The sequence below is a fragment of the Meleagris gallopavo genome, chromosome 27 (genome assembly GCF_905368555.1).
Source record: "Meleagris gallopavo chromosome 27, MGAL_WU_HG_1.1, whole genome shotgun sequence".
Lineage (NCBI taxonomy): Eukaryota > Metazoa > Chordata > Aves > Galliformes > Phasianidae > Meleagris > Meleagris gallopavo.
In genome coordinates this window covers 1,569,071-1,595,895 of record NC_139430.1, presented here as the reverse complement: position 1 = coordinate 1,595,895, position 26,825 = coordinate 1,569,071, and the positions used below count along the sequence as shown (strand labels likewise).

At 46.0% G+C, this 26,825-nt stretch overlaps 3 protein-coding genes across 4 annotated transcripts; all 3 read left to right on the top strand.

The window, feature by feature from the left end:
- The first annotated feature begins 6,441 nt into the window (after positions 1-6,441).
- LOC104914422 (uncharacterized) lies at positions 6,442-7,806 on the top strand. 2 transcript variants are annotated; one of them, XM_085209792.1, is made up of 2 exons: positions 6,442-7,430; positions 7,515-7,806. In XM_085209792.1, the coding sequence occupies exons 1-2, from the start codon at positions 6,442-6,444 to the stop codon at positions 7,804-7,806; spliced, it is 1,281 nt and encodes a 426-aa protein (XP_085065918.1). The 2 variants fall into 2 exon arrangements, with proteins under 2 accessions (XP_085065918.1, XP_031412776.2); XM_031556916.2 differs by having other exon boundaries at positions 6,442-7,806.
- Positions 7,807-12,461: 4,655 nt separating this feature from the next.
- LOC104914415 (uncharacterized) lies at positions 12,462-13,400 on the top strand. Its single transcript, XM_010723896.3, has one exon. The coding sequence runs from the start codon at positions 12,462-12,464 to the stop codon at positions 13,398-13,400; it is 939 nt and encodes a 312-aa protein (XP_010722198.1).
- Positions 13,401-25,775: 12,375 nt separating this feature from the next.
- Positions 25,776-26,447, top strand: LOC146542715 (uncharacterized). Its single transcript, XM_085209546.1, has one exon. It carries the CDS (start codon positions 25,776-25,778, stop codon positions 26,445-26,447), a length of 672 nt encoding a protein of 223 aa, XP_085065672.1.
- Positions 26,448-26,825: the final 378 nt, after the last annotated feature.

The following is a 26,825-nucleotide window of genomic DNA, read 5'->3' as shown; positions in this document are numbered from 1 at the left end:
ACTACTTCACTCTGAAAGAAAGGAGGAGCTTTCTTAGAAGCACTGCAGAGCACCTCAGCTCAGGAGGTGAAATGTGACCCTCCCCTCACATCCACAAGGGTGCTCGTTGATTTCTATCTATGCAGGGCTTGGAACCTTTGTGCACAGAGAAAACGATCTGCAGAAGCTATTGCTCTCCTGGATTTCACGTCTTGGTGTGTGATTCATGAGCTGCTCAACTGGATCTCCCAACGCAGGGCTCACCCTGATGGCTTAATTAGACACTGTTTCGTTAACACCCCATCTTGTTCTTCATTATTTTGCCTGTCATCACTTCGGGGTGGACACCTCGATTAGCTCATCCCATGAGACAAAAGACTTAATTACCAGTTACTGAGTTTCCTAGTATCGGTCTGTCTGCTGCCATCCCAGTAACTGAACCATCTACAGACTCAATCTTCCCCAGTCCCACAGGGATGGCCAAGCAGTCTGCACTTGGCTTTTTTTCCTCTGCCTGTTATTCCTTGAGAGACTTCTCTCTTTTTTTTTTTTTTTTTTTTTTTTTCTGTAACGCAGCACCCAAGCTCCCCACGATTACTTTAATAGCTCTCAAGAGACAGACACGGCTGAAGCACTGAATTGTCTGTGACTCCACATTCAGAGCTCTAAAAGCTCTTCTGTAAATCCACCAACCTTCATTTTTAAGATTTTTATACATTTTACTTCCAGTTCTCTGAGATGACAGCCAATTCCAGAGCCCCCTGCACTGCCTCTTGGATGCCTAATTCCCAGCCTAAATGTATTCCTAACTGCTGCTGCAGAATTGCTCTGCTTCTCAAGTAAAATACAGTGCCTCATTGAAAACCCATTGGGCACATCAGGAACACTTTCCAGGCAGTCAGCACATCAAAGAGGCTAATTCTCAATTGCTTCATTCATGCACTGGTGCTCAGGAGCGGACTTGTTGGAGCTAAGCCTGCCACCAGCCCTTTCTGGCCCAGGCAGGAGGATTTGCAAATTGCAAAACAGAACAGCTCCAGGAGTCACCCTGAATTTGTGCTCAGCTTTGCAATGCTGCTGGTGGGGAACAGGGAGCAGCTGGAGTGCTAATACAGATTCCTGTGCTTCTGGGGAGGGGATGAGATGGTGAAATGGCATCTGCACACAGGCAGGGTCCTGCTGCAATGGGGAGCATTGCTCGCCTTCAGATTAAGGTTGCTTTATGTTTCTAAAAAGACTTTGAATATCTCTGATGTTCAGGTACTGCTTTTGCAGCCTGAATTGCATTTGTTGTTATTTCTGGCAAGACTGAAGCTATAGGGCTTTAGATGAAAGCATTTGAAAAGTGCTAGAACAAGAAGGAGCTCCCAGGCTTCAGGTGCATCCAACAGTCTTCAGCTGCTAAAATACAAAATGCTGGAAAAGGGGGAGCATTCACTCCCAAAAGTCAAAAGGAAGCACCTGTGATAGAGCCTTCGTGGGAAGTTGAGCTCCTGGGGGTTACAAGGACTTTTCTGACACTCCAGGCCCTTCCCCTACCTTTGCATTGATTCATTGCTTCACTGATGGGTGGGGTGAGTTATATTCTGGTGAATCTGTTAAATATTGTTGGTAAGGCTGTGCAAAATATGACTTACTGTGGAGTTACAGTTCAGCAGTGGCAATTTCGGACTCTTCCTATTGCAAATGGAATTAATTGAGATTGAATAGCAGGAGCTGCAGGCTCTTATGGAAAGACCAATTCTTCTCCAGCTGTTTCTGCATCTGTTTAATGCCACAGATTAATGGAGATAATCTGAGTCATACCTGTGCCAATCTCATGACTTTGATGGCATCATACCACTGTACAAGGAGATTACAGGAAAAGGATCAGGCCCAGAGATTATACAAACATGCGTTAATCCTAAAACCATGCTGCTAGTTGAATTGATATGGATAAGGGAAACTTTTAAAGTTCAGTATGTGGAGAGTATCTGATGTAATAATGAACCCTGGCTAATAGAAATCCTCCCAACCCCAAGAAGGGGAGGAAGAGGCAAATCCCAGAGCAGCAAAGAAAGCTTAGGGGCTGCAAACCAACACTAAAGTGGCAACCATGTTTTGGGTGCAATCAGGTGCTGGTAGCAGCAGCATTCCAGCTTCTCTTGCACTGGAAGCCTAGTTGGTGTATCTAATGGATGTGGTGCTAGGGGCAGTGTTGAAACTTCAAGTCACCAGAGCTATTGCAATCATGCAGTCAAATTTCTGCAAAGGTTGACCTCATGGAGCCTGGTGGCAGCCAGAACAAAGAGGTGCACTGGGGCTGCTAATTGCAAAACAGCAAGAGTTCATTAAGTAATAAGAAGCTTTTAAAATACAGTCAGGAGTCTATGAGAAGATTTTTTTTTTTAATTTTTTTTTTTTTAATGCATGATGATGAGGAGGTTTGTATTTTGCCTTCAGCACTGTTAAATCATTGAAACATCTATGCTTCAATTTTACAGCTTGTTGGGCTAATAGTATGCTAAGTTTTATTATCTGCAGCTTGCATCCTGCTATCTAATTACAAGTCTGATACAATAAAAGTATACTATGTCTGCTTATTCTCTTCTTTTTCCCTGTTCTTCACCTCCTCCTCACTGTGAAGCTCCCTGCTTGCAGCCTGGCATCTGTTTCACGTTGTTTTCAATGCCCAGAAACACGCATGCATGTAAGCAGCTGGAATGGGGACAGGAGGCTTCAGGTGGGCTGCAGGATGCGTTGATGGCTTTGGTTCAATACCTGCACTGCTTTGAGGAGCATTCAAACGTTACAATGCTCTGATGCAAAGGCAGCAATTTGGGCTGAGCTCACAGGCTGCCAGGTCAGGCAGATTCATTTCTTGGAGAGCAGAGAGCATTGGGAAATGCATTCCGAGCTGCTGTTGTCTGGTTGTGCAAAGCTGCTGCAGGAGGTGATTATATGTGCATATGCTGCGCTCTAGTGGCTTGTAGGGCTTTGAGGACACGGCTTTGGCAATGCTGGAGGATGTGGCCACCCCAGACCTGTGCAGTGACCTTAACCAGTGGTTGGCACCTGAGGGTTCTCCTTATGCTTGTGAGGTGTTGAGCAGAACTTGTCCTTGATGGTACTCCTCCAAATCCTTTCTTTAAGGAAATGCCCTCTCATTTGCCTCTGTTGTAGCCCCATATGCACAATGTCCTTTGTTAAACACTATTTTATTGTAGCTCCTTCCTGCTTTACAACTCTGTCTCATTAATCACTGTTTTCTTGTTAAATTTAATGGAGCAAGGCTAATTCTATGCTGCTTGAGATTTCAGCCTGGTGTCTTGGATCACACCTGGCCTATTTACTTTGTTTCTTCCATCTTCTTTTCTCACCTGCTTGCTCTTTCCAACCACACTTCTATACCTGGAACAGGCCAGGAGCTGTGCATTCCTGGGGCATTAGCTCATGCTCCCAAAATGCCACTGTGTGACAGTGCTGCTTTGCATTCCTGGCTTATTAAAGAGAAGGCAGTGGTTTCCTAGCATCTCCCCTGGCATCTCCTCTAGGAGGTTTTTCATCTTCTCTCTCCATGGGAAGATACTTTGGCTCTATTCTAACTTAATTTTCCACTTCTATCTCAAGCTGTTGCCCATACTGCCAGATCAGCCAGGTACGTTGAAAAGAGCCCAGAAAGTTCCCATAGGTGACAACCACTGCTGGAAGAAGGTGGATCCTACTGGGGTGTCAGCAGATGACAACAGAAGCACACATTTTTGACAGGCGTAGTCGTGTGAGAGTGAAATGCTCATTCAAATGTCATGCAGTGAAAGTCTCCCAAGTTGCCCTGCTGCCAAAATTAAAGTGGATCCTCATTCGTTTTTCTTTCTTTGAGTCTAGAGCTTTGGAGCGTGCTGAGAAAGTGGATTTAGATGCATATTCATGTACATATAATGGGGTATGGACATAAAAGACAAGTTGTCATTGGGATCTGCTAATTAAATTTGCTGTGGCTTTCAGTGAGTTAGGCAGGTAGTCATGGGTTGCATCCAAGTATTGAATGAAATAAGGATTTGTTTGAAGGTTGGGGCAGTGCCTGCATCTAGACTAGAGTAAAACTAATACAAATGTGAATTGCTCACCTCAGTAACAGGGAGGATCAGACCTGCAAGCTTTGGAGCTGAAAAGCAGTGAGGAGTTATGGTTTTGGATCAAAGAATGGGTTTCCATGGGAGGGATGCCACAACAAAGCCACACTGCTTGTGGTTCAGCTAATGATGAGCACACTCAGTGCTGGAGATGCCTATGGTAAAGGGAGCATTTCATTCCCTGCAATTCTTGCCTAGTGAAATCCAGTTTTTCACCCATGAATAAACCTTGAGAACCACTTTCATTGCTGCACAAAAGAGTTGCTAGGCTTTCATATTCAGTTGCATTATGAAGCTTTTTATGGACCTCATTCCTAGCCTCAGTAATCACATGGGAGGGCTATTTCTGTAGCTCACAACAAACTGAGGTTCTAATGAGCATGTTCAGGAGCTGCCCTCCTTGGGGTGAGCTCCTTCTCCCCCAATGCTCAATGCTGGTGTGGCTCAGCACTGCTCTGATTCAATCCCCACATCTCTACATGGAGTCAGTGGGGAGAACGTGTCTCTTTATGGAATGTTTAATGGGCCAAAATGCACATGAAAGCATTGATTGAATCTTCAGAAAATTAATATCCTCATTTTCTGATCTGGGCACGGTGTGTGATAAGATGTTGACTCACTCAAAGGCACCACAAGACTAAAGGAAGTTTATCTGCTCCTGGTGCTGCTGGTGACAGCTGAGTTACGCAATGTCCGCAATCAGATGTGACTGTAGATCATCTTTTCCGCTCATATGAGAGTCACTGGATGGTGTGTTCCTACTGCTCTGATGATGCTGACTGCATTGGGATCATGGGATTATTGGGATTGGCAGCCACGCTCCAGAGCTACGTGAGCTGAGGATGCAGGTGGCCCTGGATCACCCACCCAGGGGGGTGATGTGGATTCCAATGGGAGCTTCTGGTTTTCCCTGGAGGAGCCAGTGTCTGTGTCCAGCTGCACACACAGCTGGACATTACAGTGGGGATGAGAGGTGCTGGCCTAACCAATGATTATGGGTAGAGAAGGATACGGAGAAGTCAATGAGAGCCATTTGTGTGCAGAAAGAGCCTGTGTGTTGGGACAGCCCCATCTCTAGGGTCCACCAGGCGGTTTCTGAGGCTGAAAGAAGGGCTTTGGAAAGCCACCACTGCTTGATGGTGCATATATTCCTCCCTTGCCAAATCTCGGCAGGTGGGTCCACCACTGCCTCTCCAAATACCATTCAATCTTACCATGCCAGGGAGGATTAGACAGGAGGTAATTACACGTACTACGGGGAGCGGACATCCAACTACTCATCCATGAGGATGAGCGAGTTGATGCTAGTCACTGTGAGCATTGCACACAGGGCAGCTTGTACACGGAGCTATTAGGCTGTGTCGTGGGTTCCTCATGCCTTAGGGGCACACTTAGCAGCTATATAAAAGGTCAGCTTCCATTAGGGCTCACTGGTCACATCACAACACTGTTCTCATCGGGGAGCTAGGTAAGTCTGCTTTGTGCTGAGCTTCTGTGGCTGTGGAAATGCAGATTTCTTGCTGCCTTTTTGCATATGAAATGCTTTGTGGGTAAGATTTTTAATGTTAGTGAGTGTGAATTGCTGCGTTAGTGTAGGAATGCACTCCTACTGTGTCTCCAGCTGGGTATCTGACCCCAAGGGCCACTTGTGAGCAATCTGAGGAACAGCTGTTAGCAGTAATTGGGGTGCTGCTGCTGTAGTTTGCTTTTGTGGATGTCTGACAACACGCAGAGCTGCTTTGGTGTATCAGGGAACATGGTGCTAGAAGAGCTGTAAGCAGGCTGTGTTCGGCTGTGGTATTGCTGCCCCTTAATTGGCTTTGGCTTCCTAATGAGGATGAACTTGGTGATGCTGAGACCAGGCTGTGAGCTTCTGTGTGTTCGTGGTGCTGTGGGGTCAGCAGGCAGTGTTGCCTTGGGTGCTGCTTTTCTCCTGCTATGGCAAATGGGGCTGGAGGATCTGAGATGCATCTGGGCCGTGGCTTTTTCTCAATACATCAGCAAGAGTTCATATGTGGTCCCCAACAAAACCAGAGGGCAAAATCTGGGCTTTGTGGTTGAAAGGCAGCTCTGATGAGGAATTTCTCCTCTGACCTCAAAGATCAGTTCTTCCTTCTTGCAGGTCTAAGTGATGGAGAGGGAGATGAGATCCGGGGGGATATTTCACGCTGTGTATCTCTGAATGTCCCTACTGTTAGACTTACTGCCATGTTTCTGAGTTATAAGTTACAGGTTGGGTACAGCTCTGGGACTGCGCCATGGATGGATGCACCTCCAGCACCCATTGGGTGCCTCTCTAAGAGCTCTGCTCTCTCACCTCTCATTCCAGCCCTGCCCAAACCTCACTAAGATGTTGTGCTACCAACAGCAGTGCTTTCCTCCTCTCCACCAAGAGCACATCTCCATTAAGTGCCCCCAAACACACCCTCTGATGCACAGATGGCAGTCAACACTGTGCACCCCGCAGTACGTGACCCCCTGCACTCCTCGGCAGCGGTTTCTGTCATCCAGCTTCTCCCCGCAGCAGTGTGTGACCCAGTGCATACCACGGCAGCAGTATGCAACCAAGTGCATTCAACAGCAACAGCGTGTGACCCAGCACATCCCACCAGCCAGGTGCGTGACAACCTGTGTGCCACAGCAATCATGTGCCACCCAGTGCACGTCGCAAGAGGCTTGTGTGACCAAGTGCATGCCCCAGCAGCAGTGTGCAACCAAGTTCATCCCACAGCAACAATGTGCAACCAAGTGCATCCCACAGCAGCAGCATTCAGCCCGGTGTGTGACCACATGCATGCCGCAGCAGCCATTCCTGACCAAGGGAATCCACCAGCAGCATAGTGCGACCATGTGCATCCCGCAGCACTGCGTGACCACGTACACCCCACACCAGCAGTGTGCAACCAGATGTGTGACCACGTGTGTGCCACGGCAGTGTGCCACCAAGTGTATCTCGCAGCGCTATGTGACCGCTTGTGCCCCGCAGCAATGTGCCACCAAGTGCATCCCACAGCAGCAGTGTGCAACCAGGTGTGTGACCACGTGTGTGCCGCAGCCATGTGAGACCAAGGGTGCCAGCATTTGTGTCCCGCAGCAGCACCAGTGTGCCACCAAGAGTGTCCCACAGCAGCACCAGTGTGTCCCACAGTGTGCCACCAAGGGTGTTCCACAGCAGCACCAGTGTGCCACCAAAGGGATCCCACAGCAGCACCAGTGTGCCACCAAGTGTGTCCCACAGCAGTGTGCCACCAAAGGGATCCCACAGGAGCAGCAGTGTGCTACCAAGTGCATCCCACAGGAGCAGCAGTGTGCCACCAAGTGCATCCCACAGCAGCACCAGTGTGCCACCAAAGGAATCCCACAGCAGCACCAGTGTGCCACCAAAGGAATCCCACAGCAGCACCAATGTGCCACCAAGGGCAGCCCACAGCAGCACCAGTGTGCCACCAAGTGTGTCCCACAGCAATGTGCCACCAAATGTGTCCCACAGCAGCACCAGTGTGCTACCAAGTGTGTCCCACACCAGTGTGCCACCAAGGGTGTCCCGCAACAGCAGCAGTGCGTTACCAAGTGCGTCCCACAGCAGTGTGCCACCAAGGGTATCCCACAGCAAAGTGTGACTCAGTGCGTCCCACAGCAGCCGTATCAGTCAGGTGGAGTGAAAATTTCAAGCCATGCTAAGAAGTACTGCTCTGCATCCAAATGGCCCTGGTAAAGAGGAGGGTCCATGGAAAATCAGTGAGGTATGGCTTTGGGGCAAAGTTATTTATCTTCTTCTATCACCTGCCAATTTATTGCTATTGTTTAATTCTGCTTTATCTCTGTTTTCCAGTCCTTTCCCTGTAGCTCAGCTCTGTTTTGGGCCAAGGTGAAATATTAATCTCTGCGTTCCAGATATCTGTGGCTTGTTCCTTAGTCTGCTGCAAGAAGTAGTTTAGTATGTTACTAAATTCTCACCTCATTGAAAGGAATAGTTTTAATAGGGGAAAAAAGTAGAAATGCCAAAGGAGTCCCTCTGATGACAGCATCAAGAGGACCAATGGAGTGGCCAACAAGGGCTCTGGGCTCAGTCCTGGCCTACAGGAAACGATACCCAGGCTGTCCTGGATCCCCCAAGGCTGCACATTCTCCAAAAGAGTCATTGTTGCTCACAGATTTGGAAGCCAAATGTAAATTTGCTAAGCAAAATGTATCTGAGTCTTGTTCCAACAGCCTTCATTGCAGGAGGTGGCCAGCAATCCCTGCTGACTCCGCATTGACTTCAGCGGAGTCCCTGAGCGAGGCAGGATCTCTGGTCAGAGGAGTTGGTTCTGCTGAAACTTTATATGTGAAAGTTTTTTTATATTCACTTGGTTGCTATGGTTAATGTGGAAAACAAAGCCTGAAACAAAAGAAAGTCTTGGAAATGAAACTGAAAGCTGTAGCACTACTCCTTTGTAAATGTTTGAGATACTGAAGTGATAAACTATGTTCATTATGCTGCCTGAAGATGTGTACTTTGCATTGTATTGAAAATAAACTATATATATGTATATTTATGATATACATATATATATACCTAAATAAATATAGTTCTCTGACCTCAGAGTAAACATTTTGTCTTTCTGCCCTTTGGTGGTTCTTCTTTATTACAAACAGTGTCTGTGCAAAATACAAAAATCCTATGGCATGCCCTATCATTAAGAGAATGAATCGGAGGCTGTTCATGCCAAGTGGATGATGCCTTTTGGAAGAGCCAAAACAAGTGATGCAAGAGGAGCTGGGTGTGACCCAGGCTGGGACGCTCCCTTGGATCCTACCTGGTTCTGACCCACTTGGTGACCTTGGGGTTCCACTGTGGGCTGTGCTGGGAGGTGAGGGATGGCTGTGGTCAGAGTGGGGCAGCTGTGTCCTGTGGGGTGCGGGGTGTGATGGAAGCTGAGATCCCACCTCCTCAGAGCGCACATGGAAGATAATTGGGGATGGAGCATGAGTGGCACTGACCATGGCTCTTCTCTCCTGTGTGGAGCTAGGGATGATCTTGCAACCCAGTGCTTTGCATTCCTTTATGGGAAGACCATCACTGCAGGCTTTGGGGAGACTTCACACCATTGTGACTTCCCTGTAGGAGTTAGGATGGCTGCAAAAATCACCCGAGTTGCGGACCTTATCCCATGGATTGGAATGGCCATGAGAGCAGAGAGCTCAGATTGGAGCCTGGCGCTGGCCCTGACTCATTGGGTGACTGCAGAGCGGTGTGCCTCGATTTCCCCTGTGCTTAATTGGGAATAATAACAGCCCCCGCAACTCTGCCCTGCGCTACACTGTGCGTCTCCCTGAGATGAAAGGATTTCAGAGGACTTCCCAGATGCTAATTAAGAATGTTTGGATGACAGAGCACGATGCTATCATCGGGTTAGTATTTTGTTACCTTATTGAAAACACTAAAATATACATTTGGATTACTTGAAGGCTACCAGACCTGGCTCTACAATATGAACTGGATTCATGGAGCTTATAAAAATGTTCTTAATCTGCTTAGCTGCTCTTTCATTCCTGCTCTTGGTTCCTAAAACCTTGGGTCAGATTATTTAATATTAGGAAGGGACATTTCATGGTAAGGAAGATCATTTAATTGTAAGAAGGGTGTTGTAATTCAGGGGAGTGAAGCACAGCTAATGGAAGCACGGGCAGGAATGAATGCTTTTGTCTTCAGCTGTGGCAAACAAGGTAAGCCTAGAGAGCACACGTGTCCCTTCAGTTAATATTGCTCTTGGAGCTTGGTTTCCTGGCACTCTAAATAGTTCAGCAACTGGAGATATTCTCTTTCTTATGGATGAGAAATTTTCCACCTTCTCCTCCAAGAGGACAAACTTCAACTCTTTGTGCTCTAGCAGGGAAGGCCTCTCTCAGATTCCCAGTGTGCTGAAGCACAGTTGATAGGCATCTAATTGGCATTAAAAGAGAGAGAAAAAAAAAAGCCAGGGCCTTTGTTTATGTAGACATGGCTGTGTTAAAACTCATTCCCTGCCAGCACTGGATGCTGCTGTTAATTTCCCCTTGGGTTTAAAACTAGCTTAAACAGGGAGCAAAGAGCAAGAAAGGGGATTTGTGTGTTTAGGACTGCAGGGATTCAGCTATCCTTCTCAAACTGCCCCAGCGCTGCCCCTTTTTTCTGCCCTTTGTTGTGCTGGGAAGGCATCATCTCTCAGCACAGGCTCTCTGGTGTGGATCATTCCAGCAGTGGCCATGCCCTTCACCCAAGGCCTCCTTAGCCCCAGTCACCCTCAGCTCCTGTGCAGGTGGAGGAAGTCTGCATGCCACAGTAATTACGGTCTGCAAGAAATTTGCCGAGAGTCCTTCCTGGATGGTGTTTTCAAAGGCACCAAAGGGCCTTATGCATGCAGCTCTCCTGGAAATGAACAGTCCCTTGGGCAGCCCAGACCCTTTCCTCTGTTTATCTCAGCCAGTATCTTTTTCTCTGTAGAAAAACACAATTTTACTGCCCTGGATTTGCCACAGTGAAGCAGAGGAGCTGTAGCACCACGCATGGAGGCTCACAGCATCAGAGCCACTAACAGCACGTGCAGAGGATGCCCTTGGCCATCGAGGTGCTCTGCTTAGCATGGGGAGAAGCAGGATGTTCTCACAGGGTCCTCCAGCTCAGCGATGTCCCCTCGGTGCCCCAGTGACAACAGCACGGCCATTCCCTCCAGTATGAAGCTGCACGTGGCCCGGCTGGGACTGGCAGCAATTAGAGCATCGCGGGCCAAACCACCTCACCCCCCAGGGCACTTATTCACTATATAAAAGCTCAGCCATCACGGGGCTTTCCTAGGCACTTCTCTCCGGTTGTTCTCACTGATGAAGTGGGTAAGTCTGGCTTCTCACGGAGCTGCTGAAATGTTGCTTTGTTCCCCTGGGTGGCTGCAGCAGGCGGCGGTCCTGTGCTCACGGAGATGCATCCTATGGGGATGTGCGTGGCTCTGACAGCAGGAACAGCTCTGTGCTGAAAGGAAGGATGTTGGGCAAGCACCTCCTGAAGGACTGAGGAATTGGGAATGGGATTTGTGGGCTTCTCTATGCTTGCTGTTAGGTCTGTTCCAAAGGAAGCTATGGGCTGCATGAGGGTCTTGGTGCTGCTGGGAGTCAGGCATGAGCCCACATGTGGAAAGGCGGCTGATCTAAAGGATCTAGTGGAATTTTTCTGCCATTCCATGGAATTTGAGCAAAGCAGCTTTTCAGAGGACAGCAAGAAGCCTATCGACTTCAGAATCAACGTGAAATCAGCAGAGATTCTCCAGACAAACCTGAACATGTTTACATTTCTCCATAGGCTAACAGCCAGGGGTGCAAACATCTCCCTGGATGTGAATAATCCCCCTATTCTAGAAATTTTTTATCTTGCTGAGCATCACCAGATGCTTTGGTATTGTATGTGCAGTAGAAGCATTGCGATTGTTGTTTTTCAATGGCTGTTTATATTAGTCAATGATTATTGTAATCATAGTGATAATGATAGCAACGCGCAGTGATGTTATTATTAATAGTCACCCAGCAGTAGGCTTTTGGGCACTGTACTGTAATTATAGACAGAAAGAGGGGTGCTCAGAAGATGCACTTTTTTTATGATCACTTAATTACAGACTTTAATTCCTAAACAACGTCAAGATGAAAACAAAGAAAAATAAAAACCTGAACATTTTCTGAGCACTTTTCATATGCCATTGCTTCCAATACTTGGGCAGGACTGGGGTGAAACCTGCCAGAGATTCTTCCTTGATGCTCCTCCTTCCTTCCTTGGTTTCAGAACCAAACAGAACGCTTCTGCTACTCTTCTCTTTTTACTTATCTTGATGCTTGCCCACGGGACAGCACAAAGCAGGGACTGCAGAGGTGCTGCTATGGTATAAGGGACCAGGCACTGATGGCAGCTCAGCTTAGATGTGCTCCACAAACCTGTCCTCAACCCTCAGTCCTTTTAACTACGGTTTGGCTTTGTGCTGCTGAGCTGCAGCCACGCCTGAGGATTGCAGCATGGGCACACCTTTAATTCTGGCTTGTCTTTCATCCTCAGTGCTTGGGAGGTGCGGGATGGGAACTTGAAAGAATGTCCCAGTGGGGATGGGGGAGGTTTAATATTTAGCTCATTTTTGAAGGGCAGCAAGCAGCCTCTTTGTTTTCCTGGCTCTGATTGTTTTGGGGCTCATCAGGATATAGGGGAGGGAGCTGAGAGCAGCTCCCCTGGGTAATCCCAGCTGGGTTCTGAGTCACCTACAGACAGTGACCTCCAGCAAGACTGTGTGCAGGCATCACCATGAAACAGCCTATGTGGGTGTGAACTGTCCATCTTCTTCCTGCTTCTTCCAGGCTTAACAACCTCCCAGGACCATGCACTATTATGGGGAGAGGTACAAACAGCTGTACCTGCCGGGCTCCAGCTACGTCACTGAAAGCCACCAGCATTGCACATCCCAACCTGATGCATGCAGCACCACATGCCACCCGCTGAGCATCATCAAGAGCCCGATGCCCAGATGGCAGAGCTACGTGCAGCCTTTCACCTATGTGTGCTCACAGCCCAGTGTGACCCACAGCACACTGCTGCCCTGCCAGCCCTGTGTGCAGCAGTGTGTCATACTGAGCCCGGAGCCCTGTGAGACCACACATCTGCTGCCCTGCAGGAAGCCCAGCGTGCGGCTCAGCCCTGCTCAAGCTCTGCAGTCCTGTGAGAATGGTCACTTGGAGAAGAAACGTGTAGCCAAGAGCCTCCCACCCTGTGCTCCACGGTGCCCAGAGCCAGGCAAACTCAAGTTCCCACCATGTGGGATCAGGTATTCATCCTCCTGCAAGGATGAGTGCAGGTCAAGGAAGGTCTCCAGGTGCCTGTCACAGCGGTATGGTACAGAGAACCGCTGCCTGCAGGGGATGACCAGTGGCTACTCCCTGCCACTTCGAGGGGTCACTGAGTGCCCCCCGCAGCAGTGCGTGACACAGTGCTTCCTGGAGGAGTACATCAGCCCCTTCCCCCACCAGAAGTGCTCCAAGGGGTACCCAACGCAGGAGTGCACCACCACTTGCACCTCACAGCAGGTGCTCAAGTGCCCCCCTGGGAGCGGGGCCAAGGTGAGCTCATCCCAGCAGCGCCTGGCCAAGTGCTCGCTGCTGCAGGAGGGAGCCAAGCATAAGAGCTCATCGACTCAGCACATCAACAAGTCCAAGTGCCTCCACCCATGTGCCATCCAGCGTTCACCGCGGCACCATGCGGGGGATGTGAAGCGTTCGAGTCACTCCAAGAAGAGCCGCTGTGCTTCCAAATGGCTCTGGTGAAGGGGCTGAAACTGCTGTGACAACAGCAAGCCATGTAGTTGGGGCCTGAGGTTGTGTTTTCCTCCGTTCCTAACCCCTGGAAATGCTTTGCCCAGTCTTCCCCTTATTGTAATCAATGCTAACCTTGTATGATACCTTGCCTTCCTCCTGCGGTTCCCCTGTAGTTATTCCTGCAACAGAATTTATATTAATGAGACACTAAGTAGCTCTGAGCAGGTGCTCAGATTTGAGCTTTGAGCTGATACAACTTTGCCCTAGCATTTGCACTCCAAGAGATTGTTACTGTTACTTCATCAGTGATTTTAACTGGTTGTGCCCAGTGTATTAAATCTCAGGTTGCAGCCAGATCCCTGCTGTCTACTGTCTCATTCATTTTCTTTGTGTTTCTGTCTGTTTTTTCACTCTTTCCAACACCGCCTGACAAAACTGCTCCCTGCTGTTGTGCTTTCCCTCTTTGTAAAATAAAGAAAGCAGTCGTGCTGTTAGGACTAGAAAGGTTTACGGTAGTGGGAACTGATCCTGGTGCTGGATAGCTGGGCAGAGATGCAGAAAAACAGCAGCACAGGCTGTGATACAGAGGAAAACTTCATTAGTGCAATGAGACTCATTAGCAGCTGTCTGCTGTAATTTCACCAGTGCTGAGCAAATTATGAATTTGATTCTGTGGCACAGCCCCTGGGATAGCAGAGGTGGGAGGGTGATGCCAAAGGTCCCTGTGATGCTGTGACTCCAGGCTGGCTCTGTCTGCTTTCAAAATGATCAGCATCAACCGTCTGCGGTGATGAATCTGCAACCAGTTGGACAAACAACTTGCAGCTCCAGCTGTTACCACACGGGGACATCTTCCTAGAGAGCAGGAATCAGTGACCTTGCTTGATCGGTATTTTGCCTAGCTGGTGTGTACATATAAGGTCCCAAAGCACACCACCCTGTTTCTTGAGGGAGCAGTGCAGGCAGCGGCCCTCTGCCACCACCTAAAGGCGCAGCTCAGGACCTGGTAGCTCCTCCCAGTGCTGCCTTCATGCTGAGCTGTGTCCTGGCTGATAAACTCCTCCTGATCCCTCTGCTTCTTCTACAGCCCGCCGAGCAGGATTTCCACAGCTTCCTTTTTCTAATAAAGTGACAGATTTGCTCATACAAAGAGACCAATGCTGCTTGCAGTCCTCCCACACTGGAATTGTTACTCCCTGTAGGGAGAGAGCATTCATTTAGGGACATGATTTAGCAATGGGTTGTTAGAATTAGGGTAGTATGGTTAGGTTGTGGTTGGACTTGATGATCTTGAAGGTCTTCTCCAACTTTAGCAATTTTATTAATTTTAACTCTGGGGAATTAAATGCAAAAAGAAGAAGCTGAGCGAGCTCCTGGTGACCTCCCCTGGCTCAGCCCCTTTCCTGTCTCATCTCAATGCAAACCTGGCTCCTCCTTCATGTAGCACACATTACAGGGGCATGGGGATGCAGCCGCACAGGGAGATGGAGCTCCACAGCTCATAAGGGGAAGCTCTACCATCTGCATTTATGCCACTTGCACAGCTCAGTGCACTTCACTACTCTCAGCTCCTCTAAGAACCAAAGGGTCCAACATTCCCTTTGGTTTCCATGAAAAAGACCAGCAGAAGGTTTCCTTTTAAAAATTGGAAGTTGTTTCTGTGCATTTTGCTTTTGACAAAGGTGTTTGGGCTTTGATAAACAAAAAAGCTGACCTCTCCATTAAATGGTGCCTGGATTTTTTATACTGTTTTGTTGGTGAGAGTCAGTAATATAACTCTGTCTTGCAGAGAGCAGCTAGAGAAAGGATGAAGAGCTCCAGGTGCCTTTGGCCACTTTGCTCATGCTCACATGGCCACTGCTGTATCCCAAGTGCATCATTTCCCCTCTTCCCTAAGCTGCTCTGGCAGCAGATCCATGCTCCATCACTGTCATTGGGTTGGATCTGCTCACAGAAAGTTCAGGAGCTCTGCAGAGAGCTGATGGCCCTGAAGTTGACACAGCACTGGTGGCCCTGAAGGTGAAGTAGCTTTGGTGGCCCTGGAGGTGACATGAGGCTGTGCTGCATCCTTGTGGCAGTGAAAGCCAACCACAGACTGCCTGAGCCACAGTGTGGGCAGGAGGAAAGTGATGATTTGCCTTCCACTGGCATTCAGAAAGCCACATCCAGAGTTTTCACATTAAGTATTCATTGGCACAAGGATTGGAGCAGACCTCTTCCACCCCCAAGGGAGCCCTCAGCATCTGTCTCTGAGTGTTCAGCTGGGCAGTGGCAACAAGCCAGGGCAGTGGGAGTGAGAGGAGAGCTTGGTGGGTTCATCTTACTTCTGCCTTCACCCACCACATAAGGGTTGAGAGAGGATGGGCTCTTCTCTGATGCACACAGTGATAGGATCAGCTACTAAGCAGCTTTCTCTGTGTTTAATTTCTCTTGGCACAGCCTTGCAAATCCTAGCACTGGATAACCCCTCCAGACAAGCTCCATAGTGACCACTGTTATTAATTGGTGCAGGATGTTCAGGATTGGGTTGCTAAACCCAATCCCAGGTTGGTTTTGTGCAGGTAACATCTGAAAATTGAACAGATGAGGAGGTGTCAATGAGTTTCCAGTTTGAGTATTTGGGTACTCTGCAGGTAAAGCAGCACAGAAACAGGAATTTCCTATTTTCTGAGAAACATGAAGCACAATTATATGCGAACTGTCTGCCGTCCCTATTAACAGAGCTCAAAAGGGCTCAATGGGGAACCTGGAATCCTGGCTCTGGCTTTTCAGAAAACTTTGTGTGAACTTTTCACTGCTGTTTGTGAAAGAATGGGGAAAATAACCCCAACAACTGAGACTGGTAAGGTGAGGTTGCCACACAGCAAGGAATGTCAAAGGATTTCCAAAATATTCATTATCGCTTTATGCATGCAAAGAGTTTTATCATTAGACTATTAATAGCACGTTAGCTGAGATAAACACCTCAGGGCTGAGTAATAGCATCATAAGAATATGCATTTTTTTGATTGAAGTGCCTACGCTGTTCCCACAAACAGGATGTTGTTTTGAGCCCTGATAACTCACAGCATTTTGCATTTTCATTAAGTGCTGCATTTCTGTTCGCAATCAAAAGCAATCATTTCAAACGGGTTAGAAGGGCTTCTGCTCATATCCCCACACACCAACAGTTGCATCTCCCCATTGTCCAGGCTGTTCAGACGAACCCCTGCTGACTGCTTATCAGATCCACTGCTCAGAGCATCCATGGATGGAGACTCCATGACATCTCTCAGCAATTCCTGCATGTCAGTAATCACGTGAATAAAAAAATTCCTCCCTGCTTAATTCTCTCTATGATGGACTTTTGGCCCACGACTGCTTCTCTTGTTTTCAGCAAGTATAAACTGCAACTGAATGCTTCCATTTTTGTATCTACCTCTAATCTGCAGACATTCTTGCCTTATCTTCCCCCTCCCCTCCCCCCCAGTCTTCTGTTCTATAATTGAGCATCATTCAAGATTATGTTTTTTAAGCTTCTGATCTTAGTGACTGGTGCCAGATGCTCACCAGCTGGTCGATACCTAGAGCACAAGTGGGGATACCCAAGCAGAATGTCAGCTTCCATCAATAAAGCTGTGACAATAACAGGAATCAAATAACCAGATTTTTTCCATCAAAATTGGGGATGTGAAGTCAGCAAAACTTTGCTCTCCCCTCCTCACAGTGATTACAGGGGTGAACACCACAGTGCTCCCATGTAAACACTATGGTGGATGTAGGGGCCTGAATTAAAGATCATGTACCTTGGTGCATATCATATTGCAATGCTTTGTTTGTTATCTGCAAACCACTGCTTGCACAGTCAGCCTGAAGCCAAATCCAGACAAACTGGAGCTCAGTGCATTCCCACGCTAAGACTGGCGGAAGTGGGAGAATCACATCAGCAACAAATTCAGACCATAAAGATACACAGAAGAACCCTCCAGCGTGTAACAGTATGTACTGCTGAGAATTGAATAATGTTGGTAAACAATGTTAAAATAATTACAGTAATTATAAGTGTTACACATGCAGGAAAAATTGTTTGGAAAGTAATTAAGACCTCATGCACATGTCTCATCTTCCTGGAAGTTGAAGAAGGAATATAAAACTCAAAGGATTCAGAGCTCCTCTGGCCATTTCTCTTGACTTCCTCCTGGACAGCTGGTAAGTCCCATTCACATCTATCTAGTTATATCAAGCAAGGTGTTGCTTTAACATCAGCTGGGATTTAAAAGCAAAGCACTCTGGTTTCCAAAAGTAGAAGGGGGATTCTGTCTAGAAAAGTCTGCTGGAAATTACCTGGTTGTAGACCTGGACTGTGTTCAGCCTCAAAAATGCATCAGAGGAGATTCGCATCCTCATTAAAAATGAAATCTAATTTTCTTATTATTAAATAATTGTATATATCTGCGTGTTACCTAATAAGAATGATATTCTAACCCTAATTTGGGTAGAATTTGGGTAACTTTTTCCATTGGAAAAGATTGGAAAGGATTGGAAAAGAACCGAGATATTCAGGCGGGGTGTGCAATGACAACCATACTTGCATGTGGAAAGAACAGCGTTCACTTCACTAAGAAGTACTGTCTCCCAGACTTTGCCACCAGGTATTCTTGCTGCTCTGTCCATAGCTGGAGCCTTCCTCTTTGAGTGACACTTTATTGGAGCACTAAGAGGAGGAAGTACCTCTGCAAAGACAATAGTTTTCATGCTGAGCAATTTCAGGGCTTTTGTCACGAGAATATCTGATGCTGAGCATTGACAGATAAGAAATGTTATAGGAGATGGGTGAGGGGATCCCTTAGATAGTTTTGTGTTGATGTGGTGCCCGGTGCAATCTCAGCAGAGGTGCAGAATCCTATTACAAGAGATTGTCTGAATAAGGGCTGGATGTGCTCTGTCACAGCCACCACAATGATCCCATTTGGCAGAGCAGGGATATCGATCACGATATGCATGACGAGCAGCTTTGTGGCACCAGCAGTGCTTTGGTTGAAGCTGCCAGCCAGGATCTGTAGCTAGAAGTAGAAAAGAGGCACCAAGCAGCTGGAAATGGCCCATGGATAAAAGGGAGAAATTGAATGGGATGGAGAAGGATTAAACCTGGAGGATTAAACCACCACAGGATGAAAATGGTGTTGGGGATATGATGGGGATATGAGTGGAGCAAGAGGACTGGAAATAGGCTGGGAATCCTGGACTGACCAAGGAGCTCCATCTCCTGAACTCAGGCTTGAACTGTCTCTGCTGCAGCACCTATATTATATGCACAGCCTCTATGGCTGAAATACCTGAGCCAGGTTCTTACCGCTTGCACTGTTTGTGTTTTAGGGTGCTGGGCAAGGTGTCAGCACTTCACAAATCCTCACTCTGCGCTGCAGCTCCGCCACCATTCCTCCCAGATGTCCTTTGGGGCCGGGTGGTATGCAGGACCCTGCTCCAATCCCTGCTCCACACAGTGCCCGCAGCCTCTTGCTACCAGCTGCAATGAACCCTGTGTTGTATCCTGCCCTGCCTCCAGAGTCATCATATTCCCCCCTCCCGTCATTGTGACGTTCCCAGGGCCGATCCTCACTACGTGCCCACAGGAGACAGTGGTAGGAAGTTCTGCAGTCTCGGATGGATGTGCATCAGCCTCCCTGGCATCTGTAGGGACAGAAGTCCTGCACTCAGAGCCATCTGCAGAAAGATCCATCCCCAGACCCATGTCCCAGTGCACTCCACAGTGCTCTTATGTGTTTGCTTCCCAGTGGGTGCACCCTTGCAACAGAGCCAGCTACAGACACCACCAATCGCCTGAGAGCGAGAAGGAAGAACACATTCCAGAGAAGGAGAAACCAGAAACAGAAAACACAGATACAGCAAATGAAGATAAAGAGACCTCAGAAGCATAGCACAGCAGTACAGGCCCCAGCCAGCATGTCCAAAGGTGTTGTACATTCCTTCTGCCTCTCCCAAGCAGACTTACCTATGTCTTCTTGAAGTTATGCTTTACATTAGTTCCATAGTATTTTCCTCAAGCACATTCTCAGGCCAGCGGGCAATCCAGCCAAGAAGAAATGGCCCCAGTTCCAGTTTGCATTAACAGGACCTTTGAAACATCCGGCATCTCATTCTCAGGAAAAATTTGCTCTTTTTTGCATTGTTTTTCCAGAAAAAAGCAGGCAGCAGTAGTTTCAAAATCAACACAAATAGAGTCAGACAAGAGATTACAAACCCTTTCCTTGCTGAAGCTTGTTAGACTGGTCCTTGCACTTTGGGAAATTAGTCATCAGGAACTTCACTTTTTCCTTTGATAAACAAACATACGTTGCATATACACAAGCCATTTGCTTCTGCCTTTCATCTTCACTGCACGGTAGAAGTCTAGCAGAAGAGAATTACTGTATATATATTTAGTTTTATTTAAGAAAATAAAAATGCTATTTGGTGAAATGTGTCACTGGTATACAGAAGGCTGAATGCAGCATGAGAATGTCTGTATCAGCATCTCAAATGGTGTCCTTTGCTCTGTTATTTATTCCAGCAGCCTCATCCTGTCCTCTCCCTCTCCATTAAAGTTATTCTGCATCATTATTGTGGTTTTCTCATTTTCTTTCTCTTCTGCTCCAAATTTTCACATGATTTCTGGTGCAATTCACATGGCCAGGCCAGTTTAAAAACTGCTCATCCACAGAGGGACAAAATAATCAGCCCACTGTGCATCCCCAGTCCCATGCAGAAAGAGCCTTCATTTTCACTTTCATCACAAAACTTTCACTCAGCCCTCATCCTGTTCAGTACACTCTGTGACTTTGAGAGCTCATGGCTTAACCTGCTGCTGCAAGCAATAAGAAAAAAAGGGACAACACGCTGAGGAATATTCCTTATGACTTATTTTTGCTCAGAAAAATAACCTAGCTCCCCTTCAACTCTATGTCCCGATTCCACTAAGGATTTGTGCACATTTTAAGTACATGCATTGCTTGATCCCAGGAACATGTGGGTACAGTCCGCGTCTTTTGTAAGCTAACAGCCCCTTCTAACCAAGGCAAAAAAAAATGCACAGGCAAACATGTTCCCAGCACAAGTATAGAATTATTTAAAAGCAGTGAAATGGGACAGCTGGCTGAATGCTAATTTCCCATTGCTGCTGAGCTGTGAGCAGATGATGGGAACACCAGGGTGTGCACTTCGTGCTGGAAACAGTCTGTGCAGCCCCACAGACACAGATGCTTTGCCAGAGACTTCAAAGGGAAAAGGAATTGCAGGGAACTTTACAACAAGGTGAAAGCAGCTGGGATTCCTGCCAGGAATGCCGGCTTGCCCTGCCCTGCCTGTTGCGAAGCTGCAAGTGCAGCTCTCTGACACTGTCTGTCTTTCCGCTTGTCCATCAATCCATCCATCCATCCATCCACCCATCCACCCACCCACCTACCCATTTATCCATCCATCCATCCATCCATCCATCCATCCATCCATCCATCCATCCATCCATCCATCCATCCATCCATCCACTGTTTTCATCCTCACACCGCTCTGCTCACCTGGATGTCCACCTTGAAGACAAGCAACCCATGCATGCATTCTAACCCCCAAAACCTGTTTTTCCTCACATGAGCCAACCCCTATCTTCCAATATAAGGTTGCTCTGCTCAGCCAGTGAATCCTAAAAGGCAGAACTTGGAGAGATCTGAATTGCTCCTATAACAAGACAGGAACTCTTCAAATCTTCTTGTTAGTCACTGATGTTAGCATGTGCCCTACTTTATTGATCCGATATGGATCAATCGCTGCATCAAAGGATGAGCTTGTGAACTGGGCCTCGGTTCCCCACCCTTGATAAGATGGGAGGCAGTGCAGGCATACAAGCCCATGTTGTTTTCTTGGATCATGCAAAAAGTGTTGTAATGTTGAAAATGTTGGTAATGAGGTCGTTGACAGGGTGGGGTTCCCAGGAGCCTCCGATCCCAAAGACCCAGTCTGATTCACTGCCTCCACCCCATCCAGTCCAGTGGTTCAAGGGGTTTGGGGATAATCCAGTTGCACAACAGGGTTCAAGGACCGATTTTCACCTGCTGAAGATGACACACAAATTATTTTTTAGAAAAAAAAAGTACAAAGCCTGAAAACAGTTTGTTTTTGGGAACAAAGCACCTTGCACAAGCCCTGAGCATCTCAGCATAGAGACTTGGAGCTCAACACCCACTGCAGAAGTTTGTGTAATATCCAAGCCATAGCTTGAGAGATTTTGATAAACAGCTTAGCAAAAAATCCATTATTCCTGATAATATTGCATCTTCCTGCATATTTAACCTCCACTATTGCTCTTTTCTCCTTTACCCAACTCAAATGCACCGCCACAAACATACTTTCCCTGCCTGACCCTGTGTGTTTCAGTGCTTTCTACCTATTTTGACCTGCACGTGGGCACCTCTGCCTCGCCCTGTTTTTCCATTTACTACCAAGGATGCCACCTTTCATTTTTGAACGTCCTACATCACCACTGCTTCTTGCAAGCTCTCATTCTCTTGACACCTGCATGGCACAGACAATTATCGCTTTATGAGATAACTGCTACCTAAAAGCTATCTAACCTGTCTAAGGGCACTCTATACAGAAGGGTGGATCTAGGATTTAGACACACCTAATTATCATTAGTCTTAATACTTATAACCTGTCATTATAATTCTAATATTGCACATTAGCCAAATTTATGATGGAGGCCAGTCAGGCCAAGGCACGGGATGGGCAAGAGAAGGAGTAGAATGCAACATGAATGCTTGCTGCAAAAGAGGATCTGGCACTGTAATTCAGATGTTTGCTCTGGATGGCACAGTAAAACAAAATAAAATGGCATAGTAGAGCTTTTCTGGTTGGTTAGTTGGTTGGTTAGTTGATTTTGGAGGCGATAACTTAACAATAAACTCATTTAATTGTCTTCCGTGCCACCAGAACAGAGCTTTTTTTTTTTTTTTTTTGCCCTATAGGCTTGAAGGAACCTATATCTGCTGCCAGTTCTTCTTGCTGAGATTAGAATGCAAAAAATATAAGAAAGTGATCTTAATGCCAATAAATACTGACAAACTGTGGTGACTCTGTGATCTCCATGTCAGAGGGATTTCTGAACTTCCAGTGCTTCCTAAGTCCAATTCTGCAACGGGCAGCGGAACTACTCACTTATAAATCACAGAATGATTTTGGTTGGAAAAGACTTTTGAGATTCTCAAGTCCAACCACCAACCTGACATAATGAGAGCCATCACTAAGCCTCATCCTTTAGTGCCACAACATGATGAAATGTGCTTGTGGGAAGGTGAATGCACGAGTAGATCTCCAGGTGCTACTGAGTGTTCCTGCTGTCTACAAGAGAAGCTGAAATATTTTCAATACCTAAGTCCACCTGGGTTTGATTCTCACCCCTGTGTCCTCCTTTCTCCTGTGCCAACCACAGAGTTTCACAACCAATTGCTATGGTAAAATCTGTAGAAAAAAATGAGGGCTAAGGATAATGCTTTGTTACGATCTGCAATAAGAAGATAGGCCATTTCCTTTCAGACAAATGAACCTTCAGACCAATTTAGAAAATTATAGCATGGCACAGGTGAGGGCAATAGCAATTAAGGCGATTTCCTCTTTAAGATTTAATCTTCATATGCAAAGCAACTGTGTGAGCATCAGAGTGCTACTCTGGGATTTCTGAAACCAGAAAATCAATGAAGGCCAACAGCATCAAAAAAGCAACATTTTCATCCACATTTTGATTTTTCTTTTTCATGAGGTGAATTTAAAATCAACATTATGAGCACCAGCTCTGTGCTTCTTCCACCAGACCAGATCACTGGGTTATGTAGTTTGCAGCTCTATATCCAAAGTAAGAAATTCTTTAGGGTGAAATATAAGGTCCTAGCTTTGGGTTTTTTTTTTCTTCTTCCTATATTAGAAACATTTATTTTTCATCTGGTGAAAGAGGATGCTTATTTTTCCATCTATGAAATAATTATTTGGTGTAAGATAATAGAGATTCAGGTGATGTAAAATGAATGCTGCAATATTGTCAGTTACTCCATTGCATTTTCATTTCCCACACTTTTTTTTTCTATATATATTCTTTTAAGAACGTTCACTACAGTTTGGCTTGAAAAGCATCATTTGATATGTACTTCTTTATTTTTGTTTTTATTTTTAATCTTATATAAACCATGAATTCATCTCACTTAGCACTGTCAGGGAAAAACATTGGTCATAATCATATGAATGACTAAACCAGCACCATGTTCTGCCTACAACATTGGAGGTAATTAAGAAGCTGTGATTTGAGCGAGTTTGTGTATATATGTATATATATATACATATTTAAAAAAAAGGAACTCAAAAGTTTTGAGCTCCTTATCTTTCTCTATGAAATATTTGGTTTTGTAACTCCTTTAATTGCTTCTGCTATCGATCACTGTAATTATCAGTTACTTTTCATTCCCAGAAATTATGTGACTCATTGTACTATTCAGATTGCTGTCACATCTCTATTGGCTGCATGCGTTCCTCTGGTTTTTATTCTGATTTGAGGGTCACAAAATAATTTAAAAAAAAAGTAATAATAATAATAAAAAAGACAAAGTGTAGATGACTTCATTTTAGCTTTGGCTTTAATAATCTGCCACACAGAGATAACTCAGAGGTGAACGATGTAAATGTGATCAAATGAATCGTATCAATGCTTGTCAGGCCTTGTAAATTTATTTGGGTTGTGGTTATAGGTCTGTATTTAAAGTAATGTTTTCTCTGGGGCCTCTGTTCCCAGACACCAGTGGCTCTTTAGCATGAAATATTGAATGTGAGTATATTTCCTTTAAAAGGAAAAATTCCCTAAGATTGTTATCTGGTATGTCAAACAATCCTTTGTTTGCCCACAGGTCATTGAGTATCCAGCTAAGCAATCCTCACAAAGGCAACAGTTTGAAGGAAAACCAACCTAATTTTACCATGAAATTTTCCAGAAGAGACAAGGTGGGGGGAAATGTGTATAACATGCTGCGTGGGACTGAAAATTATCTAATAATCATAAGCTGATATCAAAACAGTTGCAACAAAGGATAGTATCACTGGGGAAAACATTCTGTTTCACAAGATGTAGGGAATGATTGCGTAAAGGTGTCTCCCAGTTTCTCTTCTCTATGACAGCATATAAAAGTGCTCGTAACTGCGGTGTCTTTAGCTGCCTCTGCTGACTTATTCCTCTTGGTGACTGGGTAAGTCCAATATAACTGTATCTGTTTGGAATTATAGCTGTGGTTTTATAGGTGGCATTAATACGTGGTTATATAACCTATCTTCTGGTAGGGTAGGAACTTATTCTCTATGAACATCTTTGAAACCGTAAATGCACGAATAGGGTGGACGAAGGCATCCTCATTTGAGCAGGGAAATAATAATGGGAGTTTCAAAAATGTGGATGGCAGCGGTTCCTAGGAATTCAGCTATTATCTCCATTTAGAAGAATGGGAAAATTCTGTTTCTTCTCTTGTTGCTCTTTCTGATTTTTTATACAGAAAAGAGACCAAAAAGTTCTAAAAGAAAGCTGTGAAACCTTTAATGAAAGGCAAAGTTTCATATACAGTATGAGATCAGGAGACTGGGTCAGTTCTTATGATGAATACTGCAGTTTACAAGAGCTTTACAATAAAATTACAAAGAGGGTTCCCAGTTCTCATGGGATCTGACTGATATTGCTACTTTGAAGCTGAGCAAACTCATCCCACATATGCATATATCTATTTCTTCTCTCTTACTACTTTTTATTGCAGTTTTCTAAAATTATTTCTACATCTAGACTACAAATTAAGTAGCATAGTAGTTTCGGCCCTTCATGCATTTTGGCTGTTGAGGGAAGTGGTGTTATACATCAAAGTCTAAAGTACAAGATCTTTTTAAAGAGGATATCTAAGGATAGAGAACGCTCCAACACTATCAGAATAGCTCTGACCCCCAGAAAAAAAAAAAAAAAAAAAAAAACAAAACAACCTACAAAAGCCAGTGATGTGAAAAAAGGATAGAATCTTATTTAGGAATACACTATGGGACAATAGAGCATTAGAGAGTAATGGAAGTTGGCTAGAAGTCTCTACCCAGTGATTCCTCTCACTTGATTGGAGAGATCTGCAATGCACTGTCTCTTTTAGGATGGAATGGACTTTTCCTTAGAAATGGTGATTTATTTTTTTAATCACTAGCTGTTTGTATATTATTGTCTGTTCAGATGTCTGTCACTCAACACATGTACAGAATCCAAGTTGCTATTATACTGTTTGTTCTTTCACTCCTCTAGTTGTAACCACCAGGCTAGTGCACTCTGCCTTTCAGGTTGACTTGCCTTCTGGAAAGATGTCCAATGGACAGATGATGAGCTTCCGCTGCGCTCAACCGTGTGAGGTGTCGTGTCCACAACCATATACCGACTCTTGGAACGAGCCATGTGTTGCCACGTGTGGAGATTCAAGAGCAATTGTGTATGCACCACCCGTTGTTGTGACTTTTCCAGGACCCATTATCAGCTCATGTCCTCAGGAAAGCATCGTGGGAACTGCCATACCTGAAATTGAGGGTGGAGGCATGGGCTCTGGAGGTGGAGGCATGGGCTCCGGAGGTGGAGGCATGGGCTCCGGAGGTGGAGGCATGGGCTCCGGAGGTGGAGGCATGGGTTCCGGAGGTGGAGGCATGGGCTCCGGAGGTGGAGGCATGGGCTCCAGGGGTGGAGGCATGGGCTCTGGAGGTGGAGGCATGGGTTCAGGTGGCTCCTATGGTGGAGGAAGTTCTTATGGTGGAGGAAGCTCCTATGGTGGAGGTGGATCCTGTGGGATAGGCTCCCATAGCTCTGGGGGCTCTTATGGTGGAATGGGAGGTGGTTCATATGGCGGGGAGGGCTCATGTGGTGGTGGATTCTCTCGTTTGGGAGGCTATTACCGAAGCTCATTTTATTCAGGATTTGGTAGAAATTATTTCCCATTTTATTCTAGGTACTATAGGTACCGCTATGGAAACTGTGGGCCATTTTAAGTCTTTAAGACAGAGTCATGACTGAAGAAATGATAAGATACAAACCAATGGTTGACATATAGGGCTGGAAATCAGATGTGTCAAGTAGCCTCTGCTCCAGCTGAATCAGTAGGAGCTGGGGTTGCTTAGCATCTCTTTGCGCTATGTTTTGTCTAAGGCTTAAAATCTCAATGTTGCCTCACTTTGTCATTTGCTCATGTTATGTTTTGATCTTTCCAAACCTGAAGAGGGTAAAACAATTAATGGGACTTGACTGTGGATGCTTCTGGCTGAAAGAACACCTTGTGGACCCTGTGTTCTTCTGAACACCTGATCAATTGTAGTCCTTGTTGAAATGGAAATTACATTCTTTGTCTCTGTGTTGCCTCATTCTACAAG